The sequence below is a fragment of the Colletotrichum fructicola genome (assembly GCF_000319635.2).
Source record: "Colletotrichum fructicola Nara gc5 chromosome Unknown KSG_Nara_v1_contig02, whole genome shotgun sequence".
Taxonomy (NCBI): domain Eukaryota; kingdom Fungi; phylum Ascomycota; class Sordariomycetes; order Glomerellales; family Glomerellaceae; genus Colletotrichum; species Colletotrichum fructicola.
Genome location: NW_027094052.1, coordinates 2,014,928 through 2,035,250, shown reverse-complemented (window position 1 = coordinate 2,035,250; position 20,323 = coordinate 2,014,928). Strand labels below are relative to the sequence as shown.

Sequence of the window (20,323 nt, the reverse complement as noted above, 5' to 3'; positions counted from 1 at the left end):
TATCTTGAAGTGGATAAACATTAAGATCTACTCTACAGTTCTATGGTGGCCGAGTTGTGTGCAGTTGATGCGTACGTTGTACAGGGTAATGTCTCCCAACGCCATGCCGAAAAACCCAAGGAGGAGCCATTTGCTCAACTCCTGATGACAAAAGAATCCTCAGTGTCCCTCTACTCGAGATTCTGCGCCTCGCACATTTGCTTGTACATGCCACCCTTGGCTACCAACTGCGCGTGCGTCCCCTTCTCCACGATCCTGCCCCCGTAAAACACGCAGATGATGTCCGCGTCCTTGACTGTGGATAGACGATGGGCGACAGCGATCGTGATCCTCTCGCCGTCGCGCGCCGCCTCGTTGAGCGCCCGCTGCACAATCTTCTCCGACTCCGTGTCCAGCGCGCTCGTCGCCTCGTCGAGCAGCAGGATCCTCGGGTTGCGGATCAGAGCTCTCGCGATCGCGATGCGCTGCCTCTGGCCGCCGGACAGCTGCATGCCGCTGCTTCCGCAGGGGGTGCCGAGGCCTTCGGGGAGGGACGAGACAAAGTCCCAGGCGTTGGCCGCGCGGCAGGCCTGCTCGATCTGCGCGTCGGTCACGTCGGTGAGAGAGTCGGAGTCGATGCCCAGGGCGATGTTCTCGCGGATGCTGCCCTGGAAGAGGGTCGGCTCCTGCTGGACGAGGGCGACGAACTGGCGGTAGAGGCGCGGGTTGAGCTCGGAGAGGGCGGCGTCGCCGTCGATGCGGATCGTGCCGGTTGTTGGGTCGTAGAAGCGCTCGAGCATGGCGATCATGGTGCTCTTTCCGCAGCCGGAGGCGCCTACCAGGGCGACGAATTGGCCCTTCTTGATCTGTGATGATGTGTCAGTGAGGTCGATCAATTTGTTGACTAGAATGGCTTACCTCCAGATCGACGCCGCGCAGGACGTGGGCTTCGGGACGCAGGGGGTAGGAGAACTTCAGGTGGTCAAAGTCGAGAGAGGTGCCCGACTTGGGGGCCTTGTCGTGGTTGTCGGGCGTCTCCTGGATGGTGGGCTGGAGATCGTGGAGCCAGAAGAGGTAGTTTGCGGCGTTTATACCCTTGGTCATGCTGCTGGAGTACTGGAAGAGTTGGGCGGCGGCCTGACCGGAGAAGAATGTTCCCATGAAGGCGACGAAGAACTGGTACATGCTAATCTCGTTGAAAGACAACAGTCGGCAGCCGTACCTGCGGTGTGTTAGTGTGGACTAGAATAAGAAGGGGTAGGAACGTACCAGAAGCCAAGAGCCATGAAAAAGTACTCGATGCATTGAGTAAGACCAAAGGCAACGGTCATGGTGAAGAGCGGCGCCGTTGAAGCCCTGACTGCGTGGTCGAGCTCGTCCGTGTATCTCTTTAGAACAGACTCCTCGATGGCCAAAGATGAGACCGTCCTGATAGCGGTCACCGACTCCGAGGCGATGGCAGCGCTGGCAGAGTAGCGCTTCGACGTGCTGTTGTCGAGCTTGGAGTCCAGGCGGACCTTGATATATCCCGAGCTCACCAAGGGCGGGAGACCGGCGAGTACAACAACCAGACCAAGCTTCCAGGTAGTGGCAATGGCCAGGATACTGCAAGCCACAACGTTGAGGGTCGAGATCAAGATGAGGCCAATGTTGAAACCCATGAGCTCCAAGATGGACTGCGGGTTGGATTCAAGCTTGCTGGCCAAAGCACCGGTGTTGTTCTCTCTGCGGTCGAAGAATTGGAGGTCTTGTCGGAGGAAATCGTTGAGAGCCTGCTTACGGAGCTTGTGATTGAGGCCCTATCATGCGTTAGACCAAGCACTTCGAGTATCAGATTAGGGGCCAACTTTACCTGTGCAATTGTGTTGGTCGTCCAGCCCATAGCAAAGTAGCAGACAAAGACGCCGAGAGCGAGAACGAAGAACATCAGAGAATAGAAGTTGCCTTTGGAGATCATTTCTGAGCCTGTCAGAGTAAAGACGTCGACGAGGTTGGCGATGATCAAAGATTGACCAGGGAATGCACCAGCTGCATACTGTCAGCAAATGTCACGGAGGATGCATCTTCAAGGCACTTACCAGCTACAACAACGGCAACCAAGGTGCCAAAGTAAGCCCAGTTCAACTCTGGGGTCTCGCGAACCATTCTGATAACCACGCTGATGAGGCCCTGCTGCTTGTGATGGTCGTAGTTGTCACGCTCCTTTTGGAGCTCCATGCGGGTCTGGTCTGCAGTCCGGTACCGACTCATAGTCTTGGTCATCTCGATGTTCTCTTTCGGGGCAGAATCGTCGTCATCTCCCTCAGTCTCGGTGATAGATCCCTCTTCAGAAACAGACAGATTCTGGGCTCTAACGAGACGGGTGTAAGCGCCGTCCTGCTTGAGAAGTCCCTCGTGGGTTCCCTGCTCGACAATCTTGCCCTTGTTCATGACGACGATGTTGTCTGCCTTGCGGATGGTTGCCAGCTTGTGCGCGATGGTGATTGTGGTGCGACCTTCGGAGGCCTTATCGAGAGCCTGTTGAACGACGCCCTCCGCGTGAGGGTCGAGAGCACTGGTAGCCTCGTCCAGCAGGAGAACCTTGGGCTGCGAGATGATGCTGCGAGCGATGGCCACACGCTGCTTCTGTCCACCGGAGAGGAGGCCACCGCGCTCACCAATCATGGTGTCATAACCCTCGGGAAGCTGTGAGACGAAGTCGTGCGCAAAGGCAATCTTGGCGGCCTCTTGCACCCGCTGCATTTGCTCCTCCCGCGGGGCATTCTCCCACTGGGTTCCGACCAATCCATTGGCAATGTTGTCGAAGACTGTGCCCTGGAACAGAATCGGTTCCTGTTGGACAAGACGGACATTCTTACGAAGCCAGTTGAGGTTGAGACGATCAATGGGTTTGCCGTCAAGCTTGATGGTGCCAGCCTTGGGGTTGTACCAGCGCTCAATCAAGCCAATTATGGTACTCTTTCCGGAACCGCTGGAGCCCACAAGAGCGGTGACCTTGCCCGCGGGGATATGCAGAGAGAAGTTGTCCAGCACAGTAACACCAGGTCTGGTCGGGTACGAAAAGGTGATGTTCTCCAGGTCGACGACTCCAACAGTGTCAGTTGGCTGCTCACCCGACTTATCGAACGGATCGATTTCCGAAGGCCGGTCGATGAGCTTGAACAACTGAGCTGCGGCGGAAGCGGCACGGGTGAACTCGATGATGTACGGGGTCAACATGGTCAGAGCAGTAGTACCAATGACAACGGAAAGAAGAACGCTGATAGACGTTAGTTCCTCGGCACGGAATCGAGGGAACAGGGATTACACTTACGTGAAGATATCTCCAGACTCGGTAATCTCACCACGGTTCATCATGTGGATGCCCTGCCAGAAGGCGAGGGCGAAGCCGGCATAAATGACGAAGTACTCGAATGAAAACAGAATACCGAAAAGGGGCGACTTCTTATTTCCGAGGTTATGGGCGTCTTGCAGAAACTTGTCAAATTTCTGAACCAGTCTTGACCTGATTTCGAATGCGTGAACGGTTCGAGCACTCGCGAGGATACCTTCGGAGAAGGAACCTGCCTGGGCGTAGGTATCAAGGATCTTGGTCTCAAGGGCAGCCTCGAAGGTTGAGGCAACACCCATAACGACGAGAATGAGGGGCGCAATGCCGACAACGATAAGCGTGAGCTTCCATTGCGTGATGAAGGAGATTATGAAGGCGGTAACAAAGACGGCAAGTCCCTGGAAGGTCAGGGCGAGCTTCTCGGCGATTCCAGCCTGGATTAGCCGTCCGTTGGAGATGGCCTGGGTCGCGATGGAGCCGCCGGTGCCAAAGTCGTAGAATGCTACCTCTTGTCGGAGGGCGGCGTGGAGGTACTTGTGTCGAAGGTTCCTCGTGATGCGGTAGGCGGAGAATGTCGTCAGCGAAATGTAGCCGTACGAAAGTGCGAATCTGGCGATTCCCAGGTAGACGAAGTAGAGACTGGCGGAGTTAGCTCCGAATTCAAAAAACCGAGTGGTGTACGTACGCGAGCTTGGAGACCTCGCCGCGGAAGTGGTCCGGAGTGGACTTTCCAGTGGTGAAGTCCTGGATGGTCGTGACGAAGCTGCCAAAAATCAAGTTCTGGAGAGCGATTCCCGCACCAGATCCCACTGCACATATCAAAGCAACGGCTTGAAGAATCCTCTCAAACGTTCCTCCGTATGAAAAGATCCTCTTTGAAGAATCAGCGCAAGATACGACAGGAAAATCGAGCAGATGGAAGGCGCTTGATGAGCTCTTACCAAATAGGCCTTGAAGGCGCCACCCTCCTCTTTGACAGCGTTGGCCGGGGAGCTCTCCGCAGCGAAGTCCTCCGCCGGGACGGTTTCCCTTTTCTCGGCTTCGGCCCCCATTATTTCGGGGTTTCGATCCGTAGTCGCAAACTGTAGTTGAGGATTTTCGTATTTTCGTAATCGGGTTTCTTTTTCGTTTTTCGTGGTGAAATTTTGGTTGGGTGATGAAGCTCTGGCGCCTTTTGGGAAGTGGGAGGCAAGGGACGAGCTTCACAGTGTTTGGGTGGTGATGATGATGCGCTTTTGGATGGAAAACAACGGACGAAGAGCTTATATCTTGCAGCACGTCATGACTTGGTTGACGAAATTTCGGAGGCTTTCACGAAAAGACGCGGCCACCTTTCGCCGTGCGCCTTCCTTGTCGGGATTCCAAAGAATTTGCGCTGCGTTTGTCCGAATTACAGGAGTCAATGTCGCCAGCTTCATCATTGAAACCCCCATTACACTCGTGGACGGCGTTCCGCGGACCAGGAAGAGTGGGGCCCGCCAAGAGCCGGAAAAGATAAGCTTATCTGATTGGCCCGGAAGCGCTTGGCGGGTTGACAGCGGGGGCCGAAGGGGCCAACTCCGGCATCCCACAGCGTCGGACGACGGTGTTCGCGGGCTCCGATTCTACGGACTTTCAGGAGGCTCGGCCAGCTTAAAGGGTTCGTCGCGTCCCCGGATTTTGTCAGCATTCATCCATCCAAACGGCCGAACGCGTGGTCACGCCGATGACTCTTCCATCATACGGCAGCATGCCAGCTGGTGCGTTTTCTGAGACGCGACGACACTGCCGCTCAAACGACACGTGTGAGACGCCGCACTCGCAAAAGATTCGTCGTCTCACCCTCCTCCCAAGGTGAGCCAAGGTGAGCCAAACGGGTCAATGCTGCCGCCGACTCCGTTTGTGTCGCCCCCAACCACGACCTCTCAACTACTTGACAGGTTGCAGGCATGCAGCCAAGCTGCCTCGAAGCCGTCCGTATCCATACTCAGCCCGGGCAAACGTAGGATGGCTGAAGACATTGTGACACAACTCACACTTGAGGGTATGATATGCCATCTCGTCTTGAAAAAGTGGTAACTGTTGTCAACACACTCACCCATCAGCAAAAGAAGACATGAAGAGGAATTGATGCAACGGCCGACCGAACGGCCTCAACAGCGGCGGGAGTCCTGGGGTTTTGGACAAAGTCTCAAGCTTAGACGAGCTAAGTTTAGCCATAATGCCCGCGGGATATCTCGATGAACTGGTCGCTATTCAGAGGAACATAGCCCGCCATTTGTCAGTACCGGTGGGGTGACCCTGGGAGCAACCGGTGGGATAAGCCCGAAGATGCGCTAGAACCACTGCAAAAGCGGGATCTACAGCTGTACTGCCCCTATGCCGACGAATCAAGTCTCTGTAAAGTCGCTACTAGAACTGAACAGGCCCGTGCCCTGGCTAAGTATTCCTCTTCAGGATGGCTTCTACAGCGGCCAGTCCGGGGCTGGCGGCTTGGGTCTGCCCTGGACGTTGGCTGTGCGTGTCCCCTGAATGCTGCCAGTCCCCAGGGGGCATTGAAGCTTAATCTCTAAGAAAAATCCATGTCCGCCTTGTACTGCTCGCACACGAACCATTCATATGAGCCATGTCCCGGGGCCCTTTCTTGTGCAACAGCTGCTCATCCTTTTATAACTGCAGATACGAATCTCCATGTGCTTGCCCTAAGCCTAAGCCTCAGCCACAGCCTCTTTGCCAGAGCCTAGCTACCTTAGCTCCAAGAGATACAGCCACCGGTATCCCGCCGAGCACCCGGCGGCCTCGACCCATAGTGCTTCGGTTGCGGGCCCCGCGCGCTCCGCATTCGTTTCTAAGAAGAGCTCAAAGAACGCCTCCGGACGGCATCCTCCCTCCCGAACTTACTCCCTGAGTTCCGACCCCCAACGCCCGCTCTTTCAAACTGCTCGGAGCCCGACGTCACCCGCCCCCGAACCTGTCTGGGTCCCCACCTTTCGGTCGTTGAGTCACTGTTCCGGGCTCGGATCCTCTGCCCATTTGTCATCCGCCCCGCCGGCTTCTAGAAGACTGTGACCCCTTGCATCCAAGCCTTTTCCACACCTGACAGAACCACACCCACATCCCGCCGGCCATCATGGAGGCCGAATCGTCTGGTGCAGGCGCTGGAGCAACAGGCCCCGGTTCAAACCCTTCTTCTCTCCCGATCAAACGAGCGGCAAGTTTTTGAAAAATCATGGTCCCTTGATTTGAGTTCATCCAACTGACCCAATATGTAGTGTGACGCTTGCCGTGCTCGTAAGGTACGCAGATGGCCCCCTAGCAACCTCAACCCTTGTTCCCTTTACACTAGTGTAGCCATAATATGTGTCATGTCACTCGCAGCCATTCATTGGACGCTGTGAGCTGACGTTGTGAATCCCCAGATTCGTTGCGATAGAGAGACCCCCTGCGCCCACTGCCAACACGCCGGCATCGAGTGTAAGAACACCTCGGGCCTGAAGCCAAAGGAGAAGAGAACTCGAATTCTCATCACCCCTCAATAGTATGTGTCCCATCTCATCGCATCGTGAAAAAAAAAAACTTGTTTCTAACAAACTCACCCCACCTTCAAGCGAAAAGAAGATTGATCTTATTGACCGCCGCCTGGACGGCGTCGTACGTCTTCTCGAAGACCTCAAGTTGCAACTCCCCACAGTCGCGACAGCTGCGGCCTCGGCTTCGTCCGCTCCCGCCGCCGCTGCCAAGTCTGGCGCGCTGCCCTCGCAACCCGCCACCACCTCGACATCGACCCCTGCCAGCCATGTCAACACCGTGCAGCCGACCGGGCCCATGCTCGAGGGCGAATCATCAATGACGGCCCAGTCCATATTTGCTCATGAGTTCCTTCGCAAAACTGTCGGTGACAGCGCATCAGTTCTCGAGATGCGGGAAACCCTCGACGCCCTCCACTCGCTCGTCGAGGGGCTGAAGCAGCAGTCTGCTTCTCATGAACTGACATATGCTCATGCCAGGCCTGTTCCACGGCCGGCCTTGAGTGAATGGGAAATGCCTCCGGTACAATCTGCAGTCAGCGTCATCCGCGATGCTAAAGGTACGACTTTATTGCCCGGCCGTTTTCTACTGCACCGCTAACTTTCCGCCTTGTACAACAGCGCAGCGAGTGCTTGGCGTTCAATGGGTCAACAACTTTTTGCATCCGGATCACTTTGTAGATCTCACACTCAAAGTCTTCTTTGCCCCAACTGAATTTAATGAAGCCGAGTTCATCATCGTCAATGCCGGACTGGAGAGTCTCTACCTGGATATGATCATGACAGGGAAAATCACGGAACAACAAAAGGAAGAGTACACCAAGATGAGCGCGATCTGTCGTGATAACCTGGAGACCGCCCTCGCCAACCTTCCCCTACATCTGCCAGCAACAATGGACATGATTGTGGCTTTGCTCTTCGGGGTGAGTTAAACGAACTCTGCTGCATTGTTTGATGGCTTACAATTTACAGGCGTACCACGCCGTCGAGGTAGCAAAACCGTCCCTTGCATGGACGCTCAACTGTGCAGCGGCTCAGCTGTGTCAAAGTCTCGGATACCACAGAATAGCTTCTGTAAGGAGTAGCAACAAGGACGACGAGGACTACAAGATCTTCCTGTTCTGGTCCGTGTACTTTGTAGACAAGAGTCTGTCGCTCCGTCTTGGCAGGCCGTCGAACATCCAGGACTACGACGTCACCGTCCCATACCCGTCAAGTTCAAGCAAGATCCACGGGGCGCTCATGAGCTACTTCTGCTTGTGGGTAATCGTCTCGAGCATCCAGGGGAAGACGTATGAGCAGCTGTACAGTCCTGAGGCACTCTCACAACCAGCTTCCGTCCGTGAAGGTCGCGCTCGGGGTTTGGCTGCGGAGTTGCAGCGCGTGACGGAGCGCACGCAAGAGACTCACGTAAGTGCACAACACGGGTCTGCATGTCTCAGTACTGACCAGTTTGACCAGGCGCAATATCTTCAAGCAGCGATTGAGGCCGTCGGTGAAAACACCATGGACTTTTTCAATGTCTCAGATGAGGTTCTGAGGTTGTCGTTGTTGACCATCATCTACCGAGCCGTGCCATCGCCTCCCGGTTCCCCGACGACATTCAGCACCGAGTGCATCGATGCAGCAAGGGCGACCTTGCAAAGACACCAGGACTGTATGAAGATCATGGCAAAAGACGGCTATTATCTTTTCCCCATGTACATGAACTGGTAAGTGTCACTGATTGCATGATTACAATCACGCGAACAAGCAGGTTGCTGACAAGTCGCATAGGACAATTCTCTTTGCTCCGTTTGTCCCGTTCATTGTGATTTTCTGTCAAGTCATGGAGACCAACGACGCAGCGGACCTCGCCCACCTGCAAGCATTCGTCACATCGATACAGGCCGCCAAGGAGTTCACTGAAGCGTCAGCCAGGCTCTACCGGCTGTTCCACGTGCTGTACAACGTGGCGTTCCGGTACGTCGAGATGCGGAAGGACTCGCAGCAGTCGGAGCAGGTGCAGGCTAGCCACGAGATGGACAAGTATCTCACGGCGCTCGGGTTCCCGCCGGCGGGGCTGACTAGCGGTGGCGCCGATCGGCAGCAGACCGGGGGCGAAGTAGGGAACCCGGAGCAGATGGGGTCGCTCGAGGACGGTATGAACCCCGCCGGGCCGGGACCGCTCAACCAGATGATGTGGATGGGCAACGCGTCGCAGCTGGAGGATTGGTTTTACAGTAACCAGCAGATGATGGGTCTTGTGGAAGACGACACGTCGTTTTTGCAGTGAAATTTTGCTGAAGCGTCATGGTGTATCGCGGTATGCGAGAAGAAAAAAAGGCATAAGGGATGCTAACGCCCAAAGGCGCGGAAGGCAAAACATTATGTATTAGATCAGGGAAGTAGAAGGGTAGATGATGGAGCTTGAGAGCTTTCAGTACGAAGAAAGCATCGCCTCTCACCATGACTAAGACGGCCGCTGGAAGACATCATCCGACCACTGCCGTGCGAGACTGAGAAGGTTGACACTAAATCTGCAACAACCCAGCTGAAGAACGTGTCTCTGCTTCTCCAACTCAGATGTCGCAATTCCATTGGCTGTCCTCCTGCCGCATCTTGCAACCGCCCGTCTTCAACGAGGAAAAGCCCGAGCTAGCCGACGCAAGTTTTCCTTTTCTGTGCGCAGCTGCATGCATTACACATGTGACGGAAGTCGTCATCAGGCTGGCTAAATTGGAGTCGAGACGACACCTTGACAAGTACGAGCTACTGCCCAGGCGCTCTGTTGAAGTTAACCTGTAAAGTTTGCTTTTGATATCTGAGTCCATTTATCAACCCTACGCTAGGTGTGTTCCAGAAATATGAAGAGATTTGGGACAACTGAATTTGGATCACGGGGAGGGAGCACGGAAGATGCGGATACCCACGGATACAGGGGACAGACTGCTGCAGCTTCTCCGCATCACGGCAGCAAACACGGGTCAAGATGAGGCCAGGGATTCTATGTCGCAGCCCGTGCGGCATAATGACCCATGACTCCGTCTCCCGTCGCATTGGCTTGAGACGAATACTCTGTCATGCGTACAATGTAAACTGGCTGATGGCGGTGCTCGAGGAGAGCTTTATCAGGCTTATCGACGGCTTATCAGATGCTTGGATAGCGGGGAAAAGAGCCGTGCTGCCATGTTTTAGCGCCATGTTTGGTATCCACGGCCCCACCCCCGCACTGGAGAAGCGGGTGAGCGGGTCCAGGGCGCAATCGAGGTAACTTCTTCTCTGCACGGAGGCATGCAGCAGGCCACTTCCTCCAGCAGCTCACACCATCACCCCCTGAAGCTCATACGTACCACACGCGAACAGTCGCACGCGCACACCATCTCCCTCTCTACCTCCAACTGTTCGTCTACGGTTACCCTCGCGGAACATCCGCACCCGCGTCTTCTTGAATCCGGTTATTTCACCCATGTGGCTGTGAATCAGAGCAAGCAGAGCTTCGAGCGGGGTGGCCACCTTGGCGGCTACCCCAAGCATCAGACTCAAACAGTGATTGGAGGAGCTTGGAGCTCGTCCTGCGACATCTGCGACACACTTGGCCGATTCTGCGCTCCCGCCTGAGGGGCACAATGGAAGCGGGAACGGGAGTGAACAAGGATCCGGATGCGCGGAGAAGCCAGGAGGAGGACTCGGGAAGGCCAAAGAGGTGATGAGGGCGGAGGAGGGGCATGGACGAGACGCGGGAGAATAACGTGACACGGTACGAGCCCGTTGTCTGTTTCTTCCTCGGGCGCAAAGTCAATCCCAACCCTAAACTTTTCTTTCTCTTCCTGCTCTTCGTGTCTTCTCTTTTCCCTTTCCACAACACTCTAGAAGCTCCACATTCGTATAGACACCAATACTTGCCCTGCGCCCTCTGTCCAGTCTGTCGTTCAATCGGCAGTGACGACGACAGATGAGAATCCGCGCTGCCTGATCGCCTCGTCGCCCCGGCCTCGCTAGCCTGGATGCTCGAAGCCTACTCGCAACGATGGTGAACCTATCCGTCTTGCGGCCAGTTCTGGCCACCAACCTCTGCTCATCCCGCGCTTCCGGGCGGCTCGTCCCTCGCTCGTGGCCGGTCGGTCTAGGTAAGCCAGCTTCCCCCGGCACTAGACAACGAGCGAACTCAATTGCTTCCTGCTCGATGCTGATTACCCCGCATCAGAAGTCGCACCGGCTACTCTGGCTTTTGAAGGCCACCGCAAGTGGAATTGCACACATGCGCGAGCTCGCCAGACGACGGCCCTCGTCCCGGCCGTCTCGAGGCCTCTGCAGCTCGTTCGCCATGCTTCCGTAGTCTCCGGACCTGTCACCACCGCGCCCTACTCCACGGTCGTGGAGCCCCCGTCTGTCCCGTACGCCAACCTTGCTGTTGGCGTCCCCAAGGAGATCTATCCCAATGAGCGTCGCGTCGCGTTAACACCCCAAAATGTAGCTTTGCTGCTCAAAAAGGGCTTCTCCAAAGTCCTTGTAGAGCAAGGCGCCGGAGCCGCGGCCGACTTCCCGGACGCCGCCTACGAAACCGCCGGCGCAACGCTTGTTGACAGCGTCGAGAAAGTCTGGTCCGGCTCCGATATTGTTCTCAAGGTCCGCGGGCCAATTCCCGCCGAGATCGAGCTCATGAAAGAGAAGCAGACCGTCATCTCCTTTCTGCAGCCTGCGCAAAACAAGCCACTCGTAGAAAAGCTCGCGGCGCAGAAGGCTACCTCTTTTGCTATGGACCAAATTCCCCGGATTTCCCGTGCCCAGGTCTTTGACGCTCTTAGCTCAATGGCCAACATTGCTGGATACAAGGCTGTTCTTGAGGCTTCCAACAATTTTGGTCGCTTCTTGACCGGCCAGGTTACTGCCGCCGGAAAGGTTCCTCCTTGCAAAGTACTTGTCATTGGCGCTGGTGTTGCTGGACTAAGCGCAATCGCAACCGCTAGAAGACTCGGCGCGATCGTGCGAGGCTTTGATACACGTCCCGCGGCTCGAGAGCAGGTTCAGTCGCTAGGCGCCGAGTTCATCGAGGTCGACATCAAGGAAGACGGCTCCGGAGCTGGCGGATACGCCAAGGAGATGTCAAAGGAGTTCATCGAAGCCGAGATGAAGCTGTTCACTGAACAAGCTCGCGAGGTCGACATCATTATTACCACTGCCCTGATCCCTGGAAAGCCGGCGCCTAAGCTCATTACGAAGTCAATGCTAGAGATCATGAAGCCCGGTTCTGTCGTCGTCGACTTGGCAGCTGAGGCAGGCGGAAACTGCGAGAAGACCAAGCCTGGAGAGCTCTATGTTTACAAGGACGTCAAGATCATTGGTAGGTTCTACGAAGCCCCTTGGTCTAGCAATGGTTGACTGACACTCTTCCAGGTTACACCGACTTGCCTTCACGACTTCCCACGCAATCTTCAACCCTGTACTCCAATAACATCACCAAGTTTCTGCTGTCCATAGCTCCCAAGGAGAAGCAGTTCGGAATTGACCTGTCTGACGAGGTCGTCCGAGGAGCAATCGTCACTCAAAACGGAGACATCATCCAACCAGCTCCTCGCAAGGCTCCTCCTCCAACTCCAGCTCCGCCTCCGACTCCTACCGCTGCCGCTGAGGCTGAAGTCGTCGCATTAACGCCGTTCCAAAAGACTTCTCGCGAAGTTGCGACCGTCACCGCTGGTATGGGAACTGCGCTTGCGCTGGGAAAGATGACCGACGCTTTGTTCATGAATAACATATTTACTTTAAGTCTCGCGTCCCTGATCGGGTATCGAGTGGTGTGGGGGGTCTCAGCCTCGCTTCACAGCCCATTAATGTCGGCAACGAATGCTATCTCCGGTACGTGTTTCTATCATGGCAAAGGGCGTGAAGGTGGTGATTGATGGAATATCTGGAGTGCCCTGCGGGCCTAGAGGGTTGAGAAACTGTGTGCATGGGCGGCCCTGGGCGCACAGACCCCTGTAGCACCCATGGGCAGGTGCCACCACAGCTTCCCTCAAATCGCAAGAATCACTGGACAGAACTAACAATTGCCAGGAATGGTTGGGGTTGGCGGCCTATTCATCTTAGGTGGTGGCTATATTCCTCAGACGATCCCTCAAGTTCTGGGCGCGCTCTCTGTTCTCCTCGCCTTCGTAAATGTATCTGGCGGTTTCGTCATCACGAAGCGAATGTTGGACATGTTCAAGCGACCGACTGACCCACCGGAATACCCGTGGCTTTATGCCATCCCCGCGGCCTTGTTTGGCGGAGGATATATTGCCGCAGCTGCTACCGGAACTGCAGGCTTAGTGCAGGCTGGCTATGCCGTGAGCTCCGTCCTCTGCATCAGTTCCCTCTCCAGCTTGGCATCTCAGTCCACAGCTCGAATGGGTAACATGCTGGGCATGCTCGGAGTTGGCTCCGGTGTGCTGGCCTCTCTTCTGGCTGTCGGCTTCTCCCCTGAGGTACTAACTCAGTTTGGTGCTCTGGCGGCTCTCGGAGGTATTGCCGGTCTTCTTATCGGCAAGCGGATCACCCCTACGGACCTTCCTCAGACCGTTGCCGCCCTCCACTCCGTGGTTGGTCTGGCAGCTGTCTTGACTTCTATCGGAAGTGTCATGGCGCATATTGATGACATTTCAACGCTCCATATGGTTACTGGCTACCTGGGAGTCCTCATAGGTGGCATCACCTTTACCGGATCGATCGTCGCTTTCCTAAAGCTGGCCGGCAGGATGTCTTCAAAGCCGCTCATGCTACCCGGGAGACACATATTGAACTCTGGCATGCTCACGGCCAACATTGCTACAATGGGTGCGTTCGTGACGATGGCGCCCGGCTCACCCATGATTGCTGCCGCGGCTCTTTCAGCAAACACGATCCTCTCTTTCATCAAGGGCTATACCACGACGGCTGCGATTGGAGGAGCAGACATGCCTGTCGTTATCACAGTGCTGAACGCGTACTCTGGCTTCGCCCTTGTGGCAGAAGGCTTTATGCTGGATAACCCGCTTCTGACTACAGTAGGAGCCCTCATCGGCGTATCTGGTTCCATTCTATCGTACATTATGTGCGTGGCTATGAATCGATCGCTGACAAACGTCTTATTTGGTGGTATATCGGCACCGCAGCAAACTGACTACAAGATAGAGGGAGCGATAACGCAAACAAACGTGGAAGACACGGCTGAAGCTCTCGTCAACGCCGAAAATGTGATCATAGTAGTGGGCTACGGTATGGCTGTGGCTAAGGCGCAGTACGCCATCAGCGAAATCACGAGCATGCTGCGAGCAAAGAACATCAACGTTCGCTTCGCCATTCACCCGGTGGCTGGCCGCATGCCCGGTCAGTGCAACGTCCTGCTCGCAGAGGCGAGCGTGCCCTACGACATCGTCTTGGAGATGGACGAGATCAATGACGACTTCAACGACACCGATGTGACGCTGGTCATTGGTGCTAACGATACCGTCAACCCCATCGCCTTGGAGCCTGGTAGCCCTATTGCCGGTATGCCCGTGCTGCAAGCGTGGAAGAGCAAGCAAGTCATCGTAATGAAGCGAGGCATGGCTAGCGGATACGGTAAGCTCATTGATGTGAAGTTCTGACATTGAACGAACGAATGCTGACATGGTATAGCCGACGTACCCAATCCAATGTTCTACATGCCTGGAACACGCATGTTGTTTGGAGATGCTAAAGTTACTTGCGACGGTATGTCATTCCGTTCGCTTCGGGGCATCAATACTGACCGTTATTTTCACAGCAATCAAAGCAGCTGTCGAGGCCCGAGCATAGAGTCTTAGAGAGATCTCCTTTACGCACGTCGATCCTCGGTGGTATACCTGAGTTTGGGGAGCATCTTTCTTAGAGGCATTGCATCTACAAGGAGCTCTCTCATGATTTTCTTTGTGTGTTCGATCTAGTTGATTTGCTGTACATACCGATGAGAGACGGCAGTGTTGAAATCTATGCAATATATTCATTTTTGGTGTCGAAGCAAAATGCAGCCAGCCGGCTTGCTGTATACTTTGGTCCCCGGCTTCGATACTTTTCGAACAAAAGCCAAGCCAGGATCTCTGTCCCTGCAGTAGCAGAAGTGAGGCACATCCCGTGAATGTTCATGTCCATTTCATCGGTAGCCATGGCCTCGGGCCGACCAGATTAAGCTGCATCCAAGTCCGTGCTTGGTATGCCTAGTCAGGTAAGAGGTCGTCCGCAGGTCTGCATTTCCCCATAACGGGCCCAGTGTCGTTCGACTTGCTGTATGTTTCCTTGAGTTGTCGACAACAAATGATCCTTATTAGTCTGCCTTTCAACAATTGTTCATCGGGACTTTCGACATGCATGGCCACAGTCGCCGTTGTCCTGGACCTGGAACATCGAGTTTTAAACTTTTTTAATTACGAGAACGCCTATTTTCCCTGCGCCTGGGCGGCTACATTCCTGTGTACCTGAATATTCATATTACGGACGACGACGACGACGACGACGACGACGGCGACAACGACAACGACAATGACAGCGATAACAACGATAGCGACGACAGTAACAATGACGACAATAACAACGACAGTAGTAGCAACGAAGACGACGACAGTAAAGTAGAGTAAGGTATATAAGTAACCACAGGAAAAATGGGTCGTCACTTTTTTTCTACTTGATGCCCTCATCCTGGTCTGGCTTACTGAGCCATCAATTGAAACTTTGGCAAAGAACAGTCATGATTGTAACCATGCAACTTTTGCAAATATGTGCCTTGAAAATTCCTTAGGAAACTCTCGTGCGAGTCGAAAATCGGTGGTCTTCAACCGGCCACGACACTTAAACGCCAAGCGAAGCTTCTCTGTTGCTTGGCAGTTAATGTTTGCTGACCATATCGGAGCTCATCCAGTCCAGTCTTGGCACTGAAGAACGCGCACGTCTGTGCAGTTCCAAGTCACTGGCTTGAGTGCGGAATAATACAGGTACGTACATTTAGAATCTTCGTCATGGATCACCTTGAATCCTTCAAATGGCCTTTCAAGATTACGATTTCCGTCCAAAAGTCTCTCATATATGTAAGTGGTGAGTGACCCCCGCAACGGACCCTGGTCCTCGACTTACACCGTGATCAGCCAATCAGAAGCGTCAATTCGCCCACGAGGTCAAGCTCAACGGCCATGGTTAGACCCTCCCGGAGCAACCGCTCACGACTCCCACGCTGTGCCATCTTGGATCACTTTATCGATTCCCCACGAACCGATGAAAAGCAACCGTATCGGCGAATCACGACATCCACCGGGCACACCAGAAGCTTTAAAGGCACAATGCCCGTCCTTGACCTGCAGTGCCAAGCCTACGCCACATGACGCCGTTCATCTCTTCTTCCTCTGAAACCCCAGGCGTCCAGGCTTCATCCCCCAATCCGAAGACCGACGACACAGCTTCCTCTTGCTGTCCCTGGCATCATCTCCGCCCGCTACGCTTGACAAGAGGCTTGGCAATAACAAACCGAGATGCCGACCGCTCAGCTCGGCGCAACACGTGCCTGTTCTGCCCAAGATGAGCCGTGAAGTTGCATCCTGCTTCGTTCGACCCAAGACACCGTCACCGTACGCCGTCATTGTATCGGGCCATCCGCCTGCCTGACGGCCAATCGCGCGTTGATGTCGTGGCCCGGGCGACGGAATCCTACCTAACGCGTTGGTCGAAAGTTCCTCAGCTAGGATTGCAACGCGGTGCAATCTGCAGCTTCTCATCCCGGCTCTCACGGTGCTTGGCCCGTGAATGCGAGGATCCGCGAACCAACAAAAGTATGCTGTCATGCAGTGGGAACATGGCTCTGGGACTGGATGGACAACAGCTTCGGCGGGGGTGATCCCTCCCAGAAATCAATTGACATGGGATGACTTTTTTCTTTTGCGATGGCTGCAGGAGGGTATATAAGCTCTCGAGCTGCAGTAAGTTTCCCCGAGCTTGGATCTTCTGTTCACGCTTCACCGTCGTCTCTGTCCCGACTCCCATTGACAGACAACTCTTCGTCGGATCAACATGATGGCAAAGCTCAGCCCCCTCGCAGTCCTGGCTGCCTCGCTGTCCCTCGTGTCGGCGCAGACCTACCAGCGACTCGGCACCTGCCCTGATCTCGGCTGCGTCCTCCCGCCCGACCAGTCCGATTTCCTGCCCGGCCAGCTCTTTGACCTCCGTGTCGAGGTCCATGCGCCCGTCAACGGCTCCGAGGCCTTCAACAACGGTGTCCCCGACGAGGCCTTCTCCGTCAGCATCGCCAAGGAGGGCGGCGCGGCCAAGGGCCTGGCTGAGTTCTTCGGCCTCGACGAGCCTGAGCTCGAGAAGTGGTCTTTCGGTTGGTACGAGGACCTCTTCGCCGAGGACGCGAAGCAGAAGAGCGTGGTCAACGTGGCGTCCAAGATCTGGCGCCACATCGCCTTGTACGAGCCCGGCAACTATGTGGTTACCCTCAAGTACTACGATGGCAAGACGACCACCGCCAACTGGGTTGTGCGACCCCTGGCGACTGAGAAGAAGGCCAAGAACGTCATCTTCTTCATCGGTGAGTAGACTGATTGCAAATGACTTGGAATCCTACTAAACAATGGCTTTATAGGCGATGGTATGACTACCAACATGGTCACTGCCGCCCGTCTTCTCGGCCACAAGAGCATCAACGGAAAGTACCAGTCCAGCCTGGCTCTCGACAAGTTCCCCGTCATTGGTCACCAGATGACGCACTCCATCGACAGCTACATCACCGACTCTGCCAACTCCGCATCTGCTCTGTACTCTGGCCATAAGAGCACTGTCAACGCCATGGGCGTTTACGCTGACTCTTCCCCGGACGCTTTCGACGACCCCAAGGTTGAGACCATTGTCGAGCTCATCCACCGAATCTGGGGCTCTGCATGGGGTGCTGTTTCCACCGCGTTCATCGCCGACGCTACCCCAATCGCCTTGACCGCCCACACTCGCTCCCGCAGCTTGTACGGTCCTCTTATCGACCAGGCGCTCAACGGCATCACGAACTACACCTGGACCAAGATGGAGGGCCCCGACGTCTACTTTGGAGGCGGTGCTGAGCAGTTCTACGCCGGTAAGGGCTCCTACGAGGGCAAGGACTACTACGAGGAGTTCGCCAAGAAAGGCTACACTGTCGCTCTCAACAAGACTTCCCTCGAGGCCGCCGACTCCAAGCAGAAGACTCTCGGTATCTTCACCCAGTCTAACCTTCCCGTCTGGCTCGACCGCAACGTTCTCACCGAGAACCTGGCCAAGCTTACGAACGATCCTACTGGTAACAAGAGTGCTGCTCTTGATATTCCTGGCCTGAAGGAGATGACCCTCAAGGCCGTTGATATCCTCCACAACCGCGGTGGAGAGGATGGTTTCTTCCTCATGTCTGAGGCCGCTTCCATCGACAAGCAGATGCACTCTCTTGACTACGACCGTGCCCTCGGTGACCTTCTTGAGCTTGACGACACCGTCAAGGCCACCATCGAGAAGCTCGAGGAGCTCGGCATCCTCGAGGAGACCCTGGTCGTTGTGTCCTCCGACCACGGCCACGGCTTTGAGTAAGTCAAACCCTGCCACTCTTCATAGATCAACACTGACAGAAGACAGCGTTTTCGGAAGCGCCGACACCAAGTACCTCGCCGAGCAGCAGGACGACCGCACCAAGCGCAAGGCCGTCGGCACCTACGCCCAGTCCGGTCTCTCGCAGTACACCGTCGAGCAGCCCGGCATCAGCTACAACACCGGCCCCAACTTCCCCCTCAACTGGAACCCCCGCTACGCCATCGCCGCCGGCGTCGGCGCCAGCCCCGACCGCCGCGAGGACTTCGCCCTGCACGAGTCCGCCCGCACCCCCGCCGTCGCCGCCACCAACACCACCGACTACTACGTCAACCCCAAGGATGCCGCCGACGGCTTCGTCGTCAACGGCACCATCCCCACCAACGAGGCCCAGGGCGTCCACTCGCTCACCGACGTCGCCGTCTGGGCCCGCGGCCCCTGCCAGGAGACCTTTGGCGGTACCTACAACAACATCGACATCTTCTACAAGATGGCCAACTGCCTGGGTCTCGCTCAGCCGCGCAACGCCACTGGCTGCGGCGGTGTTCGCCGCAGAAGGGCGGTTAACCTCCACGCCTAAGTGTGACCTGGTGCAGGTTTCTATGCTTCTCTGTAGATGTAGCGAGATGTAAAAGCATGGGTGGCGTTGAGGGGTCGTGTTTGGAACGAAAAGTAGTAGACTCTTTACCAAGTATAAAGTCTTGAAAATAATCAATACACTTAATATCAAAGACGTTTCAACCTATTGCAAAGTGACTCTGACAATGGCTCCGTGTGGTGTGAGACTGTCGTCATCTACCTAATTTTTCTGTGTATGTGCGGCTATATTTCCTATGTACTCAACTACTCCTATTAAACACAGAAGTAGAAGTAATGACAGTAATGATAATAACGATAAGAACGAGGACGAGGATAATAACGATAATAGCAACGACAAGGACGACGACGACGATAACGATAACAATGAGGATGAGGGCAGCAGCATCGACAACGATGACGAGGACAGCGAGGACGATGAGGACGACGAAAATAGTAACAACGACGATAGTAGCGATGACTACGAGGGTAGCAACGACGATAGTACGGTAGAGGACCTATATTACCGCAAGAAAAGTAGTCGAACAAGGTCTAGGTACCTACCTATTTTCAGGTTCTTTCAGGGCCCACTAACGTCACCGTGGCAGATAACGAATATGAGATGGGATGAACGGGTGCTTAGTTTTGTGAATGATGCAGAGAGACAGTCTACTTCATTACCGCTTTTGCCCCATATGTGACACTTTCATACGTCTTCTACCCATACGACTGACAAGAGTGCATTCGTTCTGGAGGTCTAGGCTCAGACTCAGCTATTTTCCTGAACACCCGAACCCCACGCAAGCCCCTTTTCTGCGGGCCAGATACGTAAATCAGGGGAACAAATGTATTTGGTGTGTTTGAATCTTCTTAACTTGCGGACATAGCTCCGCTGGGAACCGCTTCTTAGTCCCCTGAGAGGGGCCGAGGAGGGGACATGTTCAAGCCAGGGTAAGGGGAGTTCGTCCCTGGCAGTCGTTGAGTCCCTTCGTCCGGGCATTATCCTGGTTTAGGGGCTTCCAGCATCTTGTAAAGTATCAAAAATCTGTCCGATAGATTGATCGTTTCTGTTAACCTAACAGATCTTTATTAAACATCAGACGCCGTTGGGGTCAGGAGAGGGGCTGGGCTAAGTCGGTGATGTTACTCTGGACGCACTGAATCATAGCAGAGCACTTCTCCGTCAATGAAGCCTCAGGCGTTCAAGGGCAAGATCTGTGTTGGATCTTCAAGCATTACAAGGTTTCGTTCAGTTGTTGTGTTCGTAACGACGCTGTGCTATGCATGCTGTGTTATCCATGGATGCATCTTCAGATGCATCAATCTGCATGTCAGCACAACATCAACAATTTCCACAAAGAATTCAACCACAAGAGTCCGCAACATC

General features: G+C 54.8%; 5 protein-coding genes across 5 annotated transcripts; 4 read left to right on the top strand and 1 right to left on the bottom strand.

The window, feature by feature from the left end:
* Positions 1-170: 170 nt before the first annotated feature.
* pmd1-3 (Leptomycin B resistance protein pmd1) lies at positions 171-4,362 on the bottom strand (the record flags this gene model as incomplete). The annotated part of the gene is made up of 8 exons (XM_032028867.1): positions 171-845; positions 898-1,201; positions 1,249-1,778; positions 1,832-2,007; positions 2,058-3,238; positions 3,293-3,949; positions 3,996-4,183; positions 4,252-4,362. 8 exons carry the CDS (start codon positions 4,360-4,362, stop codon positions 171-173), a joined length of 3,822 nt encoding a protein of 1,273 aa, XP_031891472.1.
* Positions 4,363-6,518: 2,156 nt separating this feature from the next.
* CGGC5_v003309 (putative transcriptional regulatory protein) lies at positions 6,519-9,091 on the top strand (the record flags this gene model as incomplete). Its single annotated transcript, XM_066151109.1, has 8 exons — positions 6,519-6,521; positions 6,562-6,585; positions 6,709-6,827; positions 6,898-7,376; positions 7,438-7,739; positions 7,789-8,226; positions 8,278-8,528; positions 8,593-9,091. 8 exons carry the CDS (start codon positions 6,519-6,521, stop codon positions 9,089-9,091), a joined length of 2,115 nt encoding a protein of 704 aa, XP_066009597.1.
* Positions 9,092-10,825: 1,734 nt separating this feature from the next.
* CGGC5_v003308 (NAD(P) transhydrogenase) lies at positions 10,826-14,589 on the top strand (the record flags this gene model as incomplete). Its single annotated transcript, XM_032028869.1, has 6 exons — positions 10,826-10,925; positions 11,003-12,139; positions 12,193-12,651; positions 12,850-14,373; positions 14,431-14,505; positions 14,558-14,589. 6 exons carry the CDS (start codon positions 10,826-10,828, stop codon positions 14,587-14,589), a joined length of 3,327 nt encoding a protein of 1,108 aa, XP_031891474.1.
* Positions 14,590-16,697: 2,108 nt separating this feature from the next.
* Positions 16,698-18,940, top strand: phoA-1 (Alkaline phosphatase H; the record flags this gene model as incomplete). Its single annotated transcript, XM_032028871.2, has 4 exons — positions 16,698-16,733; positions 16,804-17,344; positions 17,399-18,359; positions 18,409-18,940. The coding sequence occupies 4 exons, from the start codon at positions 16,698-16,700 to the stop codon at positions 18,938-18,940; spliced, it is 2,070 nt and encodes a 689-aa protein (XP_031891476.2).
* Positions 18,941-19,193: 253 nt separating this feature from the next.
* On the top strand, positions 19,194-19,548 carry CGGC5_v003306 (uncharacterized protein; the record flags this gene model as incomplete). The annotated part of the gene is made up of 2 exons (XM_066151108.1): positions 19,194-19,486; positions 19,545-19,548. 2 exons carry the CDS (start codon positions 19,194-19,196, stop codon positions 19,546-19,548), a joined length of 297 nt encoding a protein of 98 aa, XP_066009302.1.
* Between the last annotated feature and the right edge of the window lie 775 nt (positions 19,549-20,323).